At 43.0% G+C, this 22742-nt stretch overlaps 1 protein-coding gene across 1 annotated transcript in view; it reads right to left on the reverse strand.

The window, feature by feature from the left end:
* The window catches only part of LOC131294456 (uncharacterized), a 112590-nt gene that overhangs the window by 88030 nt on the left and 1818 nt on the right, over positions 1-22742 (reverse strand). Inside the window, exon 2 of the mRNA XM_058322503.1 lies at positions 20855-21970. Within this exon, the coding sequence (XP_058178486.1) occupies positions 20855-21970 (1116 nt within the window). The remainder of the gene's footprint in view (positions 1-20854; positions 21971-22742) is intronic.

The raw sequence follows: 22742 nt of genomic DNA on the forward strand, positions 1-22742 counted from the left end.
TGACCAGAAATGATATGTTACTTCTACCTTCACTTTTACCCACTATTCATCCACATGTACGTAATTTCTGATACCTTTTCACTTTAGATACACCCACGAAAGTCTGAAACTTTGAATTTGTTCCATTCGATGGAATATTTTCCAAGTTTTCAGTATAATTTACTTTTGCACAAAATGTAGACGCAAACTGTTTCACTGCGCGCTCGTCTTCAGTACGGTTGTGTATTGCCTTTGTAGAGCAGTATGTTTCTTTCGCTACCATTCTTAGCCTCGTGTGTTTGGTACCAGTAAGTCTCCGGTTACGTTAAGACTCCGGTTAGCATTTCCAGCACAACTAGTTTCGTTACGACAGCGAAAGGTGGTACACGACATTCAAACGTGGAAAATCAATTGAACCACATTCAGGAGAGGCAGGAAAACACACCAAGTTCTACAATTACGACACTTATGCACAATTACACGAACAAACACACACGCACACACACACGCGAAGACATGAAGTCAACTGAACGAATTGAATCGAACTAAGGGTCTCTCTCTCCCCGGACGAAACAAAATACATCAAGACATTTATGAATCTTGCCAGCTTTGGAATTGTTTCGGTAAGATTTTTCAGGAGGTTTACATTTCCTTCACACTTGATGAGACCAAGTCCCAAATAGTTGTCCAGACGAGTGGACCTCCAAAAGTGTATCTCAATTGGAGACCTTAAGGAAAACCGATATTTTTCCTCCTTGTGCTGGTGAAACCTTCAGCCTGCTTCCGACTCCAACTTCAAGGGCACACTTGAGCCATTCTTCTTGGGAACGTTGTTGTTGTTTCTTCGCGCTTTCCCAGAGGCGCCATTTGGGACCACATTTCGTGGTCAATATTTGTGGGTCACACCGTTACACATGGACACATAGATACACACACGAACAGGATCGACACACGGACACGTACACAAACATCGAAACAGACACACGGAGAGACGGAGAGAGAGAGAGAGATAGAGAGAGATCTAGATCGAGGGCGAGGGCGAGTTAGTTAGGTTGGTGGCATGTGGTGTGTGCGAAACGACGCGAGGGAAAAACTAAGGGTGGGCGAAAACACGCGCACGCTCCAGGCGTAAAGAGCTTCCTATCCCGGCGGAAGGATAAACGGCACTGAAAGTAACGGGTTGGCCCACCGGTGACAATAGCCCAGTTTCTCGCCAGCCCGATCGTTCCGGTCGGAGCGCTCAGTTTTCCCGAAATTCCAATGCCATCCGGAAGGACTTGTAGGCGTCAGAAGAGTAAGAAGGGAGGTACTAGGCGGTAAGGAAATGAAAAGGAAATCTAATTTCGCACCGTTTAGTTGCGTTCGTGGAAGCGAGTCGAATGTAGCTGCAGCGGATTGGAAAACGTGCGAAGGACTTCGTTTTCCTCTGGCAGCTGTTATCCTTCGCGGGGAGTCGCGGTTGGGGCAGGCCGAAAAAGGACCAACGGATACTTCTCTTCGAAGCAGCACGAAAGAGGAAGCGAATACACCTGTTTCTCCAGCTTCAGAACGAAACAAACGTCATCCCTTTCCGAGCGGAGTGGCACGGCTGGGAGAAGGGCAACGAAGGGCCAAGGATTGCAATTCAGCTGTTTTGTTGTGGTTCTTCCGAAGCGAAGAAAACTCGTGCTCGTTCGGCTCTCAATCGGTTCCGTGTGTTTTCCACCAGCGTCGGTTGTTTTCGTGCCATTCGAGCATTTTCGTCGATTGTCGATGAACTTTGTCGTCCTGAAAACCGTACTCCACGTGCCAGGACCTTCAGTTTCCCAGGAAAATAACCGATTGCGTGCAAGTTGTGCGCAAAAAATGGGCCAACTTGTGTGCGAACGAGTCGAGTTTCGTCGATTCTTTTGCAACCGGCGAGCAAGAATCGAAAGTGATTCACGGAAAAAGGAAACAAATTTAGGCAGCGGCGGAAAAGGTGGAGATTTACGTGACGACACAGGCGGCGAAAGCAGCGGTGAAATGGTTGCCAAAAAAAACATTCCACCACCAGACAGTGTACATGGCAGGAATGTTTTCAAAAGGCCGAGAAGATGCTCCCAGCTAATTCAAATAACGAAAACGAAGATGATAATAAGACTGTGATATGATTATAGGTAAAATAAGTATATTTCACAAAGAAAAAATAAATGAGCTTATTATAAAAATTATTTCTTAAATACACAGTACAAAAAAGCTTTCATAAAAGGCAAAATTGAGAAAAAGGAAAAATGTTTTCGGAAGGCCGAGAAGATGGTTCCAACTAATTCAACCAACGAAAACGAGGATAATAATAAAACTGCTATGTGATTGTTGGTAAAAATATGTTTTAGATTAATACTGTCAGGTTTAAGGTAATATATTCTAAAATATATTTTATAAACAAAAAATAAATCAACATCTGTGTAAAAATTACCTTTCATATTCACAGTAGAATAAAACTTTTATTATATGCAAAATTGTGAAATAGGAAAAATACTGATACTGAAATTGAAAGAAAACTTCTAAAATTTACAGAATATTTAAAACATGAAACTAGCTCCCAGCCATATACTATTAGTTTTTGTTTGCTTCAATTGTGATGGAAGAATTGGTAACGGGCATTTTTTTAAATTCCAAAATAAAATCACTATGTACAATCGAACCTAGATTAATTTCAAGGTATCAGGTTCTCTTTTTCCTAAAATTCACCTACTAATGCATCCAACACGACGTCAGAAATTGTCAAATCAAACGATTTTACCTCAATGTGTATAAATTATTCTTACCGTGGGTGAAACAAAAAAGTTCAAAGCGCAAGCTATTCTTTCGTCTGCCTAAGAACAAAGCTTCGCAACCCGGGCGACAATTAAATAGGATCAATGTAAATGATGCCTGCCTGTCGTCGAGCAGGCTAAGCGCTTCAGTTCATCAAAAGATTCGCATAGAAATCCTCGTAATTCCCCGGTCCGATGCATTATTTACGCTAAGCTCTGACTCTAAAGCTCTACCCATCAAACCGAGCGTTGATCGAATAATCCTGTCGGCTTCCACATGTCAGCTTTCGATTTACCGCGACCTCTGCTCGGGAGCGAAAGGCACCACCTTCATCCTCCCACCGAATCGTCCGAATCTTCGTGACCATTTCGATTGATCAAATTCGCCAATACCAGACGGTGGAACCATTTTCACCTTTCCATGCCCGATCCATCATCACGCCACTCAATTAGACAGTAATCCGCCTTTGCCAGCAAAACCTAACCCGCACATACACGCACTAATTGCGCACCACCAAACCACCCACCCGCACCTCCGGGTGACCGCAAAAGTAAGTAAACTTTGTCGCAACCCTCCGCGGGCTCACCGCGGGATTGCCGTTTGCAAGAAGTCAACCCCAAAAACGGATACTTTATGGCACGAGCACGAATGAATGATCCCACGGAGCCAAGCCGGATCCTGCCGGGTCAGGGAAAATTAATGTTCACCCAATGTCGAAGGTGTCCTACGCTCGCACGGCGCCGCTCATCTTATTCCCATCACAATAAATTATCAATGACACTCAGCGGTCGTGCCTCGGCGCCCCTTCACCTCTCTCCGGAAGCACCAGCACCGGTTCACGACGGCTCGGTCGGGCGTCGGTTCGATTTCCATCATAAATCATAAACATGCCCCCGCACAACCAACCAACGGGACCAAACCGGAAGGCCGAAACGGGTGGCCATGGTACCGGGTTGGAGAGGGGTGGCGAGCGAAAAGGAAGGTGAGGGGCGTTTCGATGATGCGATGAAGTTTGTTAGTGGAGCAATTTCCTCGAATTATCCCTTCATCAGTGTACGGTAATTTGATTATTGTTCGAAGGATTTACGAGAATCGGCTGTGACGAGGCGTACGATTCGGTCGCAAAATTTGCCAACTGCGTCAAGCTCATTCCGGTGGCCGCGAATGCTGACGGAATGCTTTACCGTCGTTTTTTTTTTGTCTTCTCTTCATTCTCCAGATTTGATTAAAAAGCATATGAATAAATAATGTTTCCGAGGCAGAGCCCGCATCGTGCTTGGGCAAAATAAAGGAACAATTTTGTGCGAAAAAGTTTTCCACTCTGCCCCGGAGAGGGAAAAGGGTAAGAGTAAAAATAAAATAAAAAAAACATCAACCCACTGAATAACTTCGACACTAACAACCGAGTAATAATCCATCATTAAGTTTCCCGAAACGAAACTAGCCGTGGCTCGATTGGCCGGTTGGTTGATTGATTGATTGGATGAAGTCTTTCTGCGCGCAGAATTCATAAGTGGACCGGCGTTCGCGCTGGCGGGAAGAAAACTTGTTGAAAACTGGAAAGGAACCCATCGGGAAGCTTTGTTGCACGTTTTTATGCCTCCGGTGGGGCCGGCACATTATGATATGAATTTTATTACAAATTTCCCAAAGGCTCATTATTCTAGATCGCTCATCCATGCGAGGCCCAACGAAGAGGGGGAAAGCAAAGGGAAAGGCTTTCTAAAGTTTGCACGAAAAAAGCCAAACGGAATGGCCAAAAGGTTAACCACGGATTCACGCGCACTCGAACAAACAAACTCAAAAAAAAAAAATCAGCCCCGAGTATGCTAATAACGAGCCACAAAGTGAGACGTACAAATTGTCGGAGTTTTTGGTTTACTTTTCCGGCGTTTCGAGACGGTGGGCACACCCCGGACCGGACGGAGGCAGAGCGGGCATGAAAACTTTCGACCACAATATACATTAAATTATTTGTTTGGCTTATTCTAAGAGCATAATTTTGAGCTGCCTACCCTCTCGCACGGTTCGGCCTTCGGTTTGGCAGGCGTCACGCGCATCTCGTCTGGCTTGTCGTGGCCTTCCGGAGTTCCCTTTTGGGTCGAGAGAGGGCCGGCAGACGGCAGTGGAAACCGCGTTTCACTGGATGAATGCCATCGGTTTTCCGGCCTTTTTAGAGCGCTCAACGGTTGAAATAAATTAAATTTGTTGCTGCTCGTCTGCTCGCACCGGCAACAACAGCCGAATGTCAAACAATGCCTTTCCCCACGATCGGTCTTGGGTGGTGTTGCTTGAGTTTTCCTCCACTCCGGGGCCGGGAACAACCGCTAGGTTTCCGCCGGCGGGAAGCAACAACCACCATGCCACGATGACGACAGCCGGAACGGCCCAATCTTCTGTAAAACGAGCTAATAATAAGGCTGAGGGATGATAATTGAAATCGTTCGGGCTCCAAAGGGTGGCTCGACGACCAGATGCAATTTCCAGCGGCGAACTATTCCGGTTCGGCGAGCCAAGGGTAAACGGCGCGGAAAGGTTTCTTTTCGCGACTGGCAGAACTTTCCCTTCAGCCGTACTGACTGATTTGTTGAACTGGCGAGACTTGTCGGTTTCCGGCTTTCCCCTACCGCGCCGGGACCTAATTCTTTCTCACCAATCCGTGATGCGAAATATACGGCAACGATTCTGGCTTTGCTGATAGCTCCTTGGCAGTTGCTTGCCAGAGACACTGAAATTTTATACACGCTCACTAAACCTTTACAGAGTTTAAAGCATGCCAACGCGGGTCGCAAACTATCTTCGCGGACGTCAAAGACAGGCCGAAACCTCAGCCCGCGACAAAGCCGCCGTTGAGTTGGACATGTTCGTGCAGTTCGTAAAATGGCTGCAGGGTTTTCCCATTTCCGGGACGCCAGTTCATCCGCCAAAGTCCAAAACAAGCCTATCGTGTGCGTTTTGCCTTTATTTTGTTACCCCTTACGGTAAAAAGATATGATTAACAAGAATTAAAGCGGTAAAACTGACACCAAAAGTGGTCTGGTCTCGTGCAGAGTCTTGAAAGATATGATAATTTTTTTAACATTTTGTCAACGCCAAAAAGATAATAGCAATGTTTGGTTGTATGTTGCTATAGGAATGGTTATATGTACTAGCAAGATAAATGCTATCGGTCATTTATGACAGAGGACCACCACAAATAAACAATCTTATATAAGCTCTCTGTCGTCAAGCTAAAAAAACGAACAATTATATTCAAAATGGATTTTGAATTTGAAATATTCTCTCATTTATGAACTTTTAATTTTTTTCCATCTCACATTTCTGCAAAAAAACAATAAATGCAGAATTTTTAACAACAAAACATTTGTTGTTGTTCGTCTAATCCTAAGATGTCTTTGTCGCACGTGAGCCTGCTCATATTTTTTCCATATTCACATGAACCCATTGCAAAGGGCACTAAAACAAACCACACAAACAATGATAAGAAAGTGGTAAATTTTTGAGGTAGCATAACTCGGTATGATAACAAACAACATGCCTGCTCCCTTTCCAACCACTATCTGGGCCATTTCTTTTGTCTGCCGGCAGACAATAGCCTCCAAATGGCGGCATTTAATGGATGTAAAGTTACTAAGAAGGTCATAAAATCTTTGCACACGCACCAGGCACTGCATTAGTTCTTTGACTCACGTTTCACGATTAAATCTCAAGATAGCTCTTTGAATATGATGGTTTTATTTTCTTCAACTCATTTCGATTATTTACCCAAAGCGAGTTTGAAGACGGACTACTTTGAAAATTTCGTTCGTGTGGTTTTCGTTAAAGTAAAACCCATAAAATTATTCCCTTATCTAATATTAACACAAATCGGCGCCATGGGGTGCAAGGAATCCGCTCGCGCTGGACGGGTACGCCATCACCCCTTTTGCGTGAAAAATAAAAAAAAAGGTAACAAACGACACCCTTGTGTCGCCGTTTGGGGGGCGAACGGTTGCTCTGTGCACCACTGGCTTGCTTATGAAATATTTACTACCATCAACATAAAAATTAGATGCGCGAAAGATCGACAACCGGTGAGTACCGGGCTGGTGATTTTTTGTTTTCGTTCACATTTGCGACCGATGCCACACTCAAACTGGAAAGGCTTAACAACGATGTGAATTATTGGCCAAATCGCAAGGTTGCGGTCAGCACGCGGCGGACGCCGAAAGTGGCCTCTGTTGGCTAATTTATATCCCGGTAATGGTTCCGGTCATAATTAACGACCGACAATTAGTGGTAAAAAGTAGGCCCACACGCGCACCGATTTTATCAAAAACCCCCCTCGAAACCATCGGAAGTGGGAAAGGGGTTGGCAAGGGAACGCCGAATATCCATTAACAGGATGGGTTTGCTTAAAAAGTAATACCAACGAAAAATCAACCGAGTGATTTGTAACGTTCCGTTCAACGTGAAAATATGTACATTCCCAATTTCACTATCAGATTATCTTTCATAATTCGCATCGAGATAGGAGTCAAATTAATTTGTTCGTTGTTAAATGTCACAGTATATAACGGAAATAAACTGTCTTAAGCAAGCAGTCAGTTGCTTGAGAGTTTTATGATTAATTTGCGTTTCATCTAATGCTAGTATTAACTGATTAAATAAATCACAGTAAGCCACAGATGGGTGAAACTTTTAAAGAAATCGGTGTTTTTTTTGTTCAAGATCTTCAAAATTATTAATGGTCTACCTTTTAATGTGCTGTTATAAAGATTTGCGTTTCATCTAATGCTATTTCAAATCTCAAAGTCTATCAGAGCCACTCACCTGCAAAAAAAATAAAAAAAATAGAGGATTATTACAATAGAATTAATATGACAACAACTAGACTAAGAAATAGCATGGAGCAAGTCTCAAGACGCTTAGGCTGCAGTTCCTACGAATGTTATAAATCTTATCCATCCAATATTGTCTAAATTCATTTCTCCATATCAAAACTGTCATCGATTTTGAATGGCGAAAGTAAAAGTGCAATCTATTCGATGACAGTTAGTTTTCAGCTTTCCACCACTTTCCGATTACCCAGCTAGGTTACACATTTCCCCATCAAGGCACTCTTGTCATCTGCAAGGTGCCGCTTGCTCGTACGATATTCATGAATGTAAACTTTTGCCCTCCGCGCGCGCTTCCGTACAACACCTTATCATAAATCGTACAATCGTTCAAATCCCCTCCTCCGAGCGTCCGTTTGGTGGAAGGGGCAGTAAAGCAAACATCCTCAGCACCGTAGCACCACACTTCGGTGACATTCGGAAGAACCACAAGCAGCATATGTTCCCGGCAGGAAGCAACGACGGGTGAAGATTGCAAGTTACCCCAAGAAGAAACTTCGGTCGTAAACTTTCCGACGAACTGATAAAATAAATTTCTTCCTTCCGGATCGTCGTTCCTGTTCATGCTGAGTGCACGGGAATCGCTTTTCGAAAAGGCTACTTCACTCGCTTTGGTGACGTCGACATATTTTGTATATTGTTTGTTCCTTTACGAATTACATCAGTCAATAAAACCCTAACTGATCTCATTCCGATTGACAGCAACAACAACATTTAAAAAATGACAAATTATGTTAAACATAGAGTCATTAAGGCTACACATTTAAACTGCTTTTGAAATACGTGTAAGTGTTTAGGAAGCTCACTAATTGCATGGTTCCTTGAAGAATCTTATTCAAGTTCTATTTTAATTTTATCTTACTTGTTCTCGTCTAAACTAGACTAACAAATCGTCAAATTTATTCTTTCTTTAAGCTGTGGTTATTGTGCTTCTAATATTCTCTGCTTTTATTGATGTATTATGAAAATCTTTAGTTTGTTACAAAATTTTACAACATATCGATAACATAAAAAACCTACATCGTACATTAAAGTTTAGCTCACACTCGAAAAAAAAAGCAACACTCGATTTTCAGACAATTGAAAATTCCTTTAAAAAAGTGGAAGACTCGCTTCTCGCAAAGACAAAGTCTGAGCCAAAGTTAGAAACAAATATTTCAGCTCCACAAAAATCCAACTACCGTCCAAATAAATAAACAAAAACGAACTAAACTGATCCTCGCCAAGGAGAATAAAAACGCTACCCATCAGTATGCAATTGGTGAACGAGTGCCATAGCGCTGTTGAATAGCACTAGACAGATGGACTGATGACTTTTCCAGGAATGGGGAAAAGTTTAAGCCAAATATTTATGCTATGCTTCAATTTAAAACTTTTCTGTCGATATGTTCAAACAACTCTACAAACACCAATCGGTTTTCATTGGATATAAGCTTTGCTATTCATGTTAGGGAAAGTGGATAACAAAAGACGAAAGCGTGGCCACTTGTATGTAGTATTATGTAATCATGTAGCAAATAGAAAAATAAAATATTATTAACGTAATAAGATGAATTTCGTTCAGATAAAATATATTACAAAAACATAAACTTAATATACATAAACATAAATATACCTAACAACTTATACCAAGTTCAAGTAATTTAGCGTGCAGTGAGTTTGAGCAAAAAACTTAAAAATATAGTCGTCAAGAATGCCTAAATGTTAAATAGTTTGCAATCTGTACAAACGAATATAATTATCCAATTATTTCAACTGATTTTGTTCTCTTGAATATGGAAAGTGAAACAAACAGAGAAAAATCTCTCCACTCAATTCATTTCCTGTTAGCAACCGCTCCGATGGCATCTTGTAGCGAATAAGAGAACGATTTCAACAGAATGGAAAACTCATCACTCATCGCAGAACTCACCGTTGACACCCTCACCTCCCCGGTCCAGCGTCGGGAGTGCACGCCTCGAAGCGTCTCAACAAGCTGTATCAGTAGCCATAAATCAAAATAAAGCCCAAAAGCTCATGAATGGAGGCCCCACCGCTACATCATCGCTCCATAGGCGGATTTTCCCACTTCTATCTGCAATCTCTAAGGACAACAGGCTTTCTTTTCATTTCCGTCCTTCCCTATGCTTGCCGTTTTCTTCCATCCCAAAAGACCCCGAGGGCTTCCGTCCTCCGTACCATCGCCATAGCGGACACGCTGGACGTCAACCGTAAGGACCTCGCATTTTTGCCCGGGGCCAATTTCTGCCATCGCGAACCGTTGCTCACGCAAGAAGCACCACCACGAGCCGACCGTCTTTCGGGGTAAAATTGAATGACCAAGAGCCCACGGTGGACGCCGACCATGTTATTCGATTTCTACGGGTTTGACCGCGCGCCGCGGGAGGTTGCGGCTGAGCGAAAGATTGGTTGCTTTTTCGCTCCGTTTCGGATCATCCCGCGTTTATTCCATTCAATTTCGTTAAGCACCGTCATCATGTTGTGGCGCTTTCCGCCGCGTGTCCGGTTTGGAAATGGGAAAGTGTGCGACGCAACGCCGAGTAAATTTCTTCATTCACGTTCCCATGGAAGGTAATGCTTTAAGGCAGCATACCGAAATTTTACCACGGCTTTGGGTCTCCGCGAAAGGTGAACAAATAATGTAAAGTGATAAAAAAGCGGCCCTCAATACAGCACCAAGAGTCGCGTCTTCCTTTCTTCCTTTCACAAGTTGATAATTTAATTAACAACGATTTACCGAACGCTGCACCGCGGAAAGGGAAGCTTCATCGCCCGGAATGGCCCCGGTCCCCTGGCTCAGCCGTAGTCCCTTCCGGGAAGCGATTTTCACATCGACCAAAAAACCCGTTGGAGGATGCAAAATCTAATAATGATTTTAACATTTCACCCACGCCTGGAAAATCGCCACCGCCTCCAATTTTCACAATCTTCCCTGCTCACCCGACTTCCAGCCTGCCTGCGATACTGGCTCGAGTAATTAGTGTCCTCGAGATGCGACTTGAATTTTAATTTGCCTCCCCGTCCCATTGGAGCATCATCCTTCTTGCTCCAAGAACCGCTTTTCACTTGACAGGTTTTTACAGCCCTTGGTTTTACAAAGGGCCTTGTTATGAAAGCAGGCTTTTTTTTCGCACAACCAGGTTCAAGGTAGTTCAAAGATTTAAAACTCATCACCGGTGAAAGGGACGTTCGCTCTTTGATACCGAACGGTTACAACTGGGAAGAGGGCAAATGTTAAGTAGGCATTGTGTGCCCGGCATTACGACATTCTCGAGGGCCGACGTCGAGCGCCGGACGATTGATGGGAATATTATCGTGAATCGTCTGGAGGACTTTTCCTCGGAAGAAAACAAGAAGGTACTCAAAAAAGGATTTAATTTGAAACGGACAACAGAAGGAAATCCTTCAGACGATTTCATGACAAGTGAAGGATAGACAGAATACACAAACATGAGTAATGCTAGTTCTGAATAGTTTTTAATTGACGTTCATGAAAATTAAAAAAAAAAACAAAATGATCCAATACGACGAGCTCAATTACGATACAAAATTCACTTCCTTTTCTGGTAAACTTGTCGTTAACAAGTGAACTCAATTTAACCTCTTTTCTATAACATCTGTTCATCATCCTTTCACCTGACATTCATCATTGATCTTCCCCACTTTGTCACCTTTTAAAAGTCGGTTACAGCGCACAACATTCACAGCAGCCCAAAAACCCATCCTTCCACTCCTGGAAGCATAAAAACTGGCGAAGTATTAACGACCGCTCGTAAACGCGCTCCTTACCGCACCCCTCAAGAGCTCCCGGTTCAAATTAATCCACTCTCGAGAGACAAAAGTGTAAAGCTAATTATCCTTTAATGAGAAGAAAAATATCGTAAGCTTCGCTCGTTTGTTCGCGCGCTTGTACCCTGAAAAGATCCCGTTGTATCGTTTCTCCGAGTGCTTCACCTTTGGCTTGACGTTCCTTTACTCCATCATTTCATCCTTTGTTGTGCGCCATTGATTTCTTTGGTCTTTGGGCTGCATTCTTAGCTCTTGTCTTATGCTCTCGCTGTTTCGTGTCGGTAGTTCGGAAGGCAGGATTCATTTACTTTCTGGTTTGCTCCATCCGCCGTTCCGCTGGCTCCCGATGATGCTATAGAAATTTCTCTATCGTTGCTCGCCATTGTAAACGATCCATTCATGCCCATCCGGCAACTCCGATGGCGAGTGGCTAGCGAGCGGCAAAGGAAAACGACCAAATCCTCGATAATGAAGGCGTTCCGAGTGCGATGGAGCAGGTCGGATGACGATTGCCTTCGATGTTGACCCAACACGCCGGATTGCATCATCATCAACCGAACTAACCCCAACCAGCTTTCGTCGCTCGAACGTACGAACCCTAACCTTTCCAGTGCAAACAGAATGCGAAAAGTGAACCGAGGCAAGTGTTACAACATGAAACCTAAAACCTACACCGGGATTTAGCAACAACCGCTGGAAAGCTTAGGAAAGGAAGAATCTTTTGCGAAAAAGCCGGTCGGGTTGGTGGAAAGAAAATTTGTCAGCACTTGCCCTGGAAGCTGGCAGACGCAGGCAACCAAGTGTTTGACTGGCGGAAGGGCTTCCGACGATGAAAAGGTTTAAATTGCTTCATTGTTCCAGGAATGTCTTCATGAAAACCCACTTTACGTTGAACGGGGATGGTTGTAACAAAAAATAAACCAACTGCCAGATGCGAGAGAAAACGATCCCGGGGTGGAGATTAAGCTGAAAAGATGCGTCGGTCGTTTGCTGATGAGTGATGACAGGGTCTGACAGATAAGTGACGAAAGGTCCATGTCAGGGCCTGCACGCCTAGAAGAGACGTCCTGGGTGAAGTAGTGCAGATGATCGTAAATTAACTGCAGGTCAACATGTTGACAAGTTGGGATGAAAACTCGCTATGTTTCAAGAAAAATGCTCCATTGAGGCACGTCACAAACTAAGTAGCGGAAGGATACCTTCTCAAACGATTGCAATCAGAACAGGTTAAGTTAGAGGAATACTAATCAAAGAGTTGCTTTGGGAAGAGTGGTTGAAAGTATATCTACAATAAGCTCCCTAAAATATTTACTAGTAACAAAATTATAATTGGAAATCTACAAACGCTTTGGAGTTCTACACATCAAAGCAAATTGATTGTGGAAACAAAATCGCTTTGCACGCCAACAAAACAGGCTCAGAAAAAACACCAGCTACATGAATATACTGTCTACAAACGATACTACAAACCATGGCCCGTCGGGAAGTGAACGGAATTGAATTAATTATTGATTGGCCGTACTGGGAAATGGCAGGCCGCAAATTGAATCCTTTCCCTCCCAGAGGGAAAAGCAAGATTGCAATCGAAGCCACGGCGTAAAGTCGCTGCACGCCACCGTCACACGTTCGCCAAGAACGGGCCAAGTTCTTGCCTTTCCACAGCGGAGTCCCTCGTGTGGTGCAGCGAAGGACACGAACGAGTTCCGTCTGACGACGGGCGCACATGTACTAATTATTTCTTATTTAGACAAGTTAATTCATTAGCGCGCCAAATTCACACCCAGCGAACCAGCGAAAGAAGTGTCGGACAGGACTTTTCCACTTGAAGCTACTGTCGCTTGTGGGTGAGAAAAAAGAACCTCGAGGCGAAACCAGGAATGAAAGCATAAAGGAGCACAACGATAACATAAGCCACCCACCCACCGAACGTCGGAGCGAAGGAAAGGAATAAAACCAATTGACTGGAGTCCTCCCCTCGAGCGAACGAACGTGAAAGGAGCACCAGGCTGGGAGCTAGTGATTGGTGCCAGCATCGATGATGGTGTCGATAATGACACCAACGATGATGAAGATTATTGTGATGGCGATGCTGATGATGTCTATTCCGGCACAGATGGAGCGACCGGTCTCCATCGGATCGGGTGTGGAAATCGGCCGATCCGGAATCGATTCGAAGGTCACAGGCGCGAGCACGGAGTATCGGTTCGCTGTGTGTGTGTGTGTATGTACGTATGCTTACTGGCCTCACCACAGGATGGTGAATGGTAATTCAATTTCCTCTGCCTAGCCATGGTTTACGCTCAAAAATTGATAAAGTAGGATTTTGTGCTCATACGTGAGAAGGCTGACTAAAGAATCGTGCACGTTTGTCGACCAAACGTAGCGATGTATCTCCCTAGAGCCATCAGAGTGTTTATTCAAATAATATTCTACTTTTTAGCCCTCTACTTTTTTCCACATTTAAAATATTGTTATTTTCCCTCCTTTCGAAAAAAGTGCTTTGAATCTTTGTGGTAAAATAAAAGAATTATTAAATCAACTGTGTTTTAATCAAAGATTACAAGACGAACATTTTTAACCAGTGTCATCTAAACCACAGCTTTGGTCGAAAAAAATATTTCCAGTAGATTTCAAAGCTTTAAAGTCCCTTTTCCAGCAACATAAGATTCAACGGAGACTCAAAAAACGCTGAATGATCATTCCATGTTCTTTTGGTGTCCATGCAAGTTCAGGGAGTCGGCTTCTCGAAGCCAACCGCCACTAACACAATCTACCATTCCAACCGTCTGGGGCTCGTACGGCTCATGGACGACAAGTAGAAACTAACCGAAGATGCAATATTTTGATATTATTTTTCAACATCGTCCGTAAAATATATCATCACTCTGGCGTTTTCGGCTGGTGAAAACTTTGACCAAACGGTACCAATTGACCTTTGCACTTGCGATTCTGCTGTTACGACAAATTTTCTCTTCTGTTCTTGCTATTGATTGATCTTTTCTTTGACCATAAGATTTCTGTCACTTGTTCAAGACTTTTCAAGTAAAGATTGAATTTCACAACATTTACTACTTGTGAGCAATGCATGCGAATGCTAGAAGCACCGTACACATATGCTGAGGCATTGGTAACTTTTGTTTTGGTTTTATTTTCATAAACGAACTCATCATCACCAACATGATGTGTTCAAACTGTCCTTATCATGTTTGCTTTCAATATTTTTCATTTTTTCAATTCAAAGGGAAGATTAGATAAGCCATATGAGCTGGTACGTTACACTTCTTACCAAACATAATACCTCTCTGTTCATCAAACTACAAACATTACCAGCCTATTTGCTGATAAGATATATAGCCCATCAACCATGCTCAGTTACAGTCTTCATTCGAATGAAATCGAACAGTTCAGTTGTTGCTCTTGGCATGATGCAATCGATTAATAACGCTAGTTCGAAAAAAAACTCTAAGCGCTAAAAACCATTCATTTCGTTATCTAAAACGTGTGGCAAAAATACTTCAACATAAAACATGAATCAAACGAAACAAACACTTTTGAAGTGAATTCAAATAAAGTTTTAGTGTGAAATTGTTGAAATAAACCATGACAGGACACTGCGTTAGTCGGTGAGTAAGTAACAGAACAGTGTGAATATTTGTAGTTCTTCGTGATTGAGTGATATTAATGGAAACACGTTATTATAAAACTAGGATGTCAAGCACAAACACAGTCATTTACAAACCAATGTTTTGTGGTTTCTTAAGGTAAATTTTACAGAGAGCTTCAGTAGATAAAACTTACTTCGGAAGAAAGACATGATGGCCAAACGACCCGCTACCCCCAAAACGGGTGGAAGTGTCCAACCAACTAAACGATCGAAAGTGAATGCATCAACATCGGCGGTAGCTTCCGGTACAAATCTTCAAGAAACATATCAAGCAACGGGTCTGAAAGCATCGCTCCATGGCGTATCCTACCAACTGAAACTAGCGCAATTTGTGTTAATTCAAGCCAGTATATTTATGAAGAAAGACCCGAAGTTCATATGTGAGATTTCCTCCGAAGATCCCGCGGCTGGAAAATTTGACGACATAGTATTTCGCTACACGTTCAAACAGGATAAATATAAACTGTGTATTCAAGCCAAACATAAAAGTCCTGAGAAAAACATATCATGGAACGACTTAACGACCAAATCACAGGATGCGCCTTACACGATCGCCAAATATTTCACATCGTTCCTCGAACAAGAACAAAGAGATCCTGGTGTCATCGAAAAGCTCGTGATATGCACCAATGCCAGCCTCGAAACGTCAGTTTCCGACGTACTCGACCAAGAAGCACCATGCGATACCGACATCTACAACATATTCAAAATGATGAAAGCCAAATGTTATCGATTTAACCTTGCCAATTTGAAGAGTGATAAGTTTCAACAAATCAACGAACTTTTAAAGGAATGTTCTGATTGTGGTCGCCTTACCAAACTGCTCGCCGAATGTGTCTACAAACAGACCAAAGTAGAGTTGAAGAACCCACTTTTTGCAAAGTATAGAACCGCATTAGTGAAAACGTTAGTAGGTGGTGTTTACACAGGGAAAGGGGAAAGGGTGTACCACGTTAAAGACGATTTTTTCAACACTGCAGCGACAACTAATGTCGTAAAGTTTAGAGAAGTTTTTGAAAAAGAGTACAAGATGCTCATGGAGACACAAAAAGACAGTAGTCTATCGGTTAAAGATGATATAAAAAAGAAAGGAATACTGGTTTCAGATAATTTTGTTAAATTACCCACCATGTCTGCTAAACAAGCACTTCCCGAACCGGATGTAACAGAGAGTGTCATAAAGGAGTTTTTCGATAAGTTCATTCTGGTTTGTGACTCTCCACATGAAAATAACCTAAGTAGCATCATAATGAATTGCTGGAAGACAATGATAGAACACGAATTACAGTTAGAACAGCTAGGAGCTTATGAAAAAAGCATTGCAAATCAAAAAATGACACAAGTCGTATTTGACTGGATGAAAAATCAATCTACGCAGAAGATAGTTGAGACTGAAGTAAAAGAGCTATTTGAAAAAATTAGTCTCATTTTCCGCTTTCTGGAACTTAAAACTATATCCAAAAGCTACCAGAACTCAATCAATCTGGACAACTGTAAGCTATCCTTTGACCCCGAGTCCCTGTCGTCATCCTCGTTGTGCAACTTCATTGAATCTGACGTCGTGCAGGAGAAAATCTTTGAATTTAATAGTCCTTTCGATGCCAAGTATAGTTTAGTACTTGTGGCTCAACTCATCAAACTTTTTACGATCAAAAGTATCGAAATACTCTTTGTTGACAATAAAATCTATTACAAAAAGAAACAATCTGTTGAGCACATTCTGACATCCATTGAAACACCGTTGTTAATTGTGATTGCATGCAGTACTAAGGCAGATGGTTCAGGGTATAATTTTAGCGAAAAAGAAAAAAGCAAAATAGAGGAATGGAATACTACTGATACAAAAATTATTTTGATCAACAAAATTCCAAATGCAAATCCTCCTGAAGCTTCTGAATTATTCACTTTAAAGAACCTGACCGAAGCATCGAAGAAGGAAATACTCAAGAAACACGATTCGCTACAAATCTTTGGAACAACCATTGCTTTAGAAGACATAGTTCACGACAGTGATGATGTTTTGCTACTGCTTGAGATGTTGGAAACACTAGAACAGATTTGTAATGCTCCCAGTCCGTTAGTTACACTGTATGAGAAGATTAAAACGTGGTACATTCAAAGAGATATCACCCCATACGAGGAAGAAAAACCGTTTGCGTGGCCAACCAAGGCATTATTAGGTGTTTTCCGAACAGTCGTTGACCAAAAGTATTTTGATGAGGGCGAAACAATGACTTTTATAGACTTTTCCAAAAATATTCACAAATCCTTAACGAACGAGACTTTTGAAGTGAAAGCAATAGACGATGTTTTGGCATACCACCAGAAACGACAAATAAGTGACATTCCAGGGTTTTCGGATAAGAAAAACAAAACAAACGTACACATTCTTTTAGATGAGGCTGGTTTTGGCAAATCCACTTATCTAATCTGGCTGGGTTGGTATCTCCAGTCTCAAGAAGATTCTTGGTGGATAATTCGTTTCAAGTCAATTGACTATTCAACCGACTTCAAGAATATTTTGGAATCGACAACCACCGTGGGGCCTGTGGAAGCGTTGCGTATCTTATTCGAAATGATACATCTGGCGCTTTTTGTTGAAAACATTAACACTCAAACGATCAAGAAAACGGACGAACAACGGAACCAGGCGAAACAATGCGCGGTCCTTTTGAATATTGTCGATGGATTTGTTGTATTAGATGAAGAAAGAGCTAAAAAAGTGCAGCTCACTGCCCTTCAAGTGATCGAACTTAGGTTGTTTCAGAAAAAGTTCAACGAAACAAAGCTGATTATTCTTTTCGATGGATTTGATGAAATTGTCCCTACCTACAAAGGTGTCGTATATAATCTGATCAGCCAAATTTCTCGCTTTAAGGGTATTGCCCATGTGTACCTCTCCAGTAGGCCGTACGATTTAAAAAAGGAGTTTGAATCTGTCTTTCAAAAAAACGCAAAGTTTTACCAAATGAAACCGTTTTCAGAACAAGATCGGTTACTAGCTGTCCATGGATTCCTCGCGAAAAAAGTCTCCGCCTATGCACGATGCGATCCAGATCAGGCAAAATTTTTCCTTTTTAGTTTGGAAATCATCATAAAGAACTATTTGTGGGAGTTTAAAAACGCCCCATTGTTCATCAGGTTGGCCCTGCGCACGTGTCGCCCTTTGATTGAGGATTGCGTTAATTTTACCAATTTCACTATAGCAGTGAAGATTTTGCTGAAAGTTGATGAGCATTTCGAAAAATTGAATATGATCGAGAGCTTCATCAAGGATAAGCTGTACATTGCAAACCTGGAAAAACCGCACGCTCTTGATGTCGCTCGTATAACAGCACCCGCGGTAGAAAATGCGGCTGGTTTAACACAACACATCTTCCGGATGCACGGCATGTTGGCACTCTTTGTAATATTCGATCCAGCTATAGTAAATGCATTGCTATTTGATCGAGAACGAGCAGAAGCCCTCGAGTATATGGAAACAATCAAACGGGGATCGAATAAGTCCGGCCTTATCGAAGGAGTGGCTGGAGACGATAAGCCTTTGTTCATACACCAGATATTCGCGGAATATTTTGTAGCATACTTTATGAACCGAAACAGACCATACCGCGACAAATCAATTCAGCCCGGTCTGGTTTCAGACGGATTTTGGGATTTTAGCAAACCAGAGATGAGAGATTGCTTTAATAGGATGTTAATTCGTGACGCTGGCAACAAAACCATCCACATAGTTGCCGCAAACGGTTCTTTTTTAGAGTTGGCGAACCATTTGCAGTCCGATCCACAACTAGCCCAGGAGAAAGATGCGGGTGGTAGGACAGTAACACACCTCATGGTATTTCGAGAGAGATACATTCATAACAAACCGGCGTGGGTTGTGTGGGGAAACGCTTTAACGGACCTTGGTCAAACCGTCATTGATAGCAAAGATGATCTGCTTGGGTGGAGTGCACTGGATTATGCATTCATGATCGATAATCAATGCGCCATATGTGAATTAATAAGACGAGGAGCTAGCTTGAGTAGTACGATCGTTATCAAACAAATAATCCAAGATGATCCTAAAGAAACGATGGAAAATGCAGCAAACTACGAAGAACTTTTCATGAGATTTAAGTTCAGCAGATCCACGACCCAGTATATTCTTGAAGTTCCTCAGACAGTGTCGAATAATTTAATCAATATTAAAAAACTAGATTTAAACTCAGAATTCACAATTTCGCCACTCAGCCCAATGACAGTAACACCAATAACATATTGTGTGCAACAGGATGCGGCGTTGTTGTTAGAGCATTTGCTGATGAGTTCTAAAGACCATTATTCGATGCTGGAAAATAATTCCGAAGAAACAATCCAAATTGCATTCGGCTATCAGAGCGTTAACGTACTTAACTATCTTTTGATCCAAAGGGGATTTATTGTACCAACGATTGATTCAAGCGATTTGTTTTCACTTTCATCAAAGAGCATCTCATCGCACAACAACAGTTTATTCAAAACCCTTTTTGACAGGCTATGTGCAAACGAAAACATTGAAGTCATTAACATGGAACAAAACATTGAATATGTTCAAGATGAAACACCTGCTGGAAACTTCGAAGTGAAGTATTACGAAGCGTTTCCAATTCAAGATATTGCTTCCATACATCGATATATTTTGGAACTTCTATGCGTGTCGGTTTGTTCCAGTAATATTCCAACAACAAGATACATAATAAGTGCGTTAGGTTTAAAAGTTGACAATGAGTTGATTTTTGCAATCCTCAAAGCAACCGCTTGGTACGGATTCAAACACTACAGTTATGATCAACGATCTGCGGGGCCTTTGAAATACCTGATCGATCAATCCTCCAACCTTCATGCGACTGACGAAGAAGGTCTAACGTTACTGCACGTCACTGTTGAGTTTTGCTGTGTCAATACCGCAAAATATCTCATCGAACAGAAACAATTCGACGTTCTGGAAACGTGCCAGCGAACCGGAATGAACGCGATTGACATTTCCGTCGCTGAAGCAAGAGACCTACGGTACAAAGGTTTTCAACTATTTGATGGTAAGAATGAGAAGGACATGTTTCTTTATTTAATAGAACGACCGGTACCGGTAGACTGTCTGCGCACGGTCGATGCACAAGGTAGAACAATGCTAGAGCGAGCAATTACGAATTATTATTATCCATCAGGGCAGTTTATTGTTGAGAAATATCTCGACGAGAGCGTACCCGAACAACGTACACCGTTACATTTGAAAATGATGTTTGAGCAATCAAAGCTAACCGGTACCAAGAATCTTGTTGAATTTATAAAGCGGCTTGTAGCGACAACTAGATACACTATAGATGCCAGAATACAATCGTATAGAGACATTTACAAACAATTGTACGAAGAAATACAAGGTCCACTACAGAAAAGAGATGTCACCATGGACGATATGACTGAGTCAGAAGAATATGATTCCGATGACGAGTTAATTTGATTTTAAATAATGTTTCGGAAACAAAGAGATGTTTATTTGAAACGAGTTCCCAAATACCCATTGTTATAAAATGTCCCAAATTAGACCGGTAATATGCATTGTGCAATAAATGTATAGACATCTATAAAGACACTTCCATTTAAAGACATTCTACCCAGTTCAGAATACATATCCTTAGTCAATATCTTTTGACGTCTGAGATTACAAATGAATCACGAAAGAAAACATCGAGTATAGCATGACATTTCTTAGGATCAATGGAGTTAAATAAATGTCTATTTCACTTACCTGTTCCCAACGGCATATTGCTTGTCTTTTGCTGGACCTTCGTCACCGTCACCGTTGTCTCCTTCTTCTCCTCGGCTTCTTCCGCTGCCTTCCGCACCACCGCCGCTGCCGCTGACGCCGCACCGCCCACGGAACCAACCGGAGCCGCCGTCACGGTAACGACCGTTGTCGTCGGTGTTGCGATCGGTTTCACCTTCGCTAGCGTTGCTCCACCGGCTGTGGATACCGAGAGGCCTCCGGTCGTATTACCTACCGTATTCGCCACCGTGTTGGCCGTCGTGGCGTTTCGTATCACCAGGATCGACTGTGATTTGTCGAGGCGTTTGAGGGTGCGCAGCAGGATCGGTCCTTCCGTGCCATTCTTGCTGAGTCGCTGCTGCAGGAATATCGGACCACCACCACCACCCGCGCCCGATGCCGTGCTCACGTCGAGCGTGGTACCTTTCTTCAGCCCATCGGAAGACTGCAGCAGAATCGTGCTGCTTCCGCTTCCATCCAGGGCGGTGCTCTTGATGGTTGGCTGAAACAGGATCGTGCTTCCGGCGGTGGTACCTCCCGACTCTGTCAGCGCTTTCGTGAGCTGCGCCTTGCCCGTCACCGCCGTCGAGCTGGCCGTGGTCAGTCGCTGGTGCTGCAGAAATATCGGTTTGTCCTCGTCACTGAGCAGACTCAGCAGCTCGTGCGTGTTCTGGAGGATGATCTGTCCGTTTTCCGATCGCGATCCGCGCACCAGAATGATGTTACTATGCTGCTGCTGCTGTTGCTGGGGATGATGGAGCTGCTGTTGTTGGTGCTGATGCTGCTGCGAGGTTGCCACGGTGACCGTGGCAGGGCTCGTGCCCGCCGTCACCACCTGCGATTGGGCAATCTGGATCGCGTGCGACTGCAACGCGCGGGACGCTTCGGCCGAGATGGTGACGCCGGACTTCTCCAGCCCACTTAGGAGCGTACCGGCTCCGCCGCTGGCCGAGGTAACCATCGTTGTGGTGCCGCTGGTGACCACCGTAGCCGTGCCCGAGGCCGCCACCGCCACCGGCTTGACGGTGAGTTGCTGCTGAAGCTGCTCATTGCCACCACCGTTCGATGCCGCTGCATTGCCCTCCTCGGTCGATGGACCTGCGAGAAGATAAGCATAAACTATTGAAAACAACCTACATCAAAGTTCTTACATATCTTTGGCACCTGCTAAGGACCTTTTCTATATCGTCTTGACCAACCCTATTATGTAAATATTGCTTACTTTGAAAGGAAAATAATTGCTATGAAAGGCAAATGTTTTGCTAAGCAAAGTTTTTAATCAAATTTTGACATTACGATATTGCCAGTTATATTTTTAGTCACAGTTTTAACCCGATCAAAGCATATAAGAAATTAATTCACTATGCTACTTTTTCTCCTATTTGAAACGCATCAAAATTGTCTCATTTATAAACATCAACACAGCCAACTCAACTTGAGTCACTCTTCAACTCATTCCCGTTCACTCAATGACACTAAATTCCTTCCACTTTCCAGGTAGTCCTTGTCAAATCAGTTCCTCGTTACCGGGTGTATGAATTCATGGCTGCGCCGAAAGTCGACAAAACAAAATATAGCCACTCGAGAGGTAATTAATTTCATCCCTCCGGAGATGGAACATTTAACTAATTTCGATCATTTACAAATGGCTCGCACGGCTATAAAACTTCACCCGATATTCTACCCAGAGTCCCACGTTCCTAATGGCCCCAGTGCAGTGGTCCAACACACGTCCAGTCGGCGAATGTTCCGGATCAATTTAATGACCACGTGACGGTGATCGGTCGGATACGTAACGTCTGTCCGTGGATGGCAATCGCGAGCAAACAAGGCCGCCACGCAAAGCACGCTGGAAGTGAACACTCAACCA

The sequence above is a fragment of the Anopheles ziemanni genome, chromosome 2 (assembly GCF_943734765.1).
Source record: "Anopheles ziemanni chromosome 2, idAnoZiCoDA_A2_x.2, whole genome shotgun sequence".
In the NCBI taxonomy this organism is placed as follows: Eukaryota; Metazoa; Arthropoda; class Insecta; order Diptera; family Culicidae; genus Anopheles; species Anopheles ziemanni.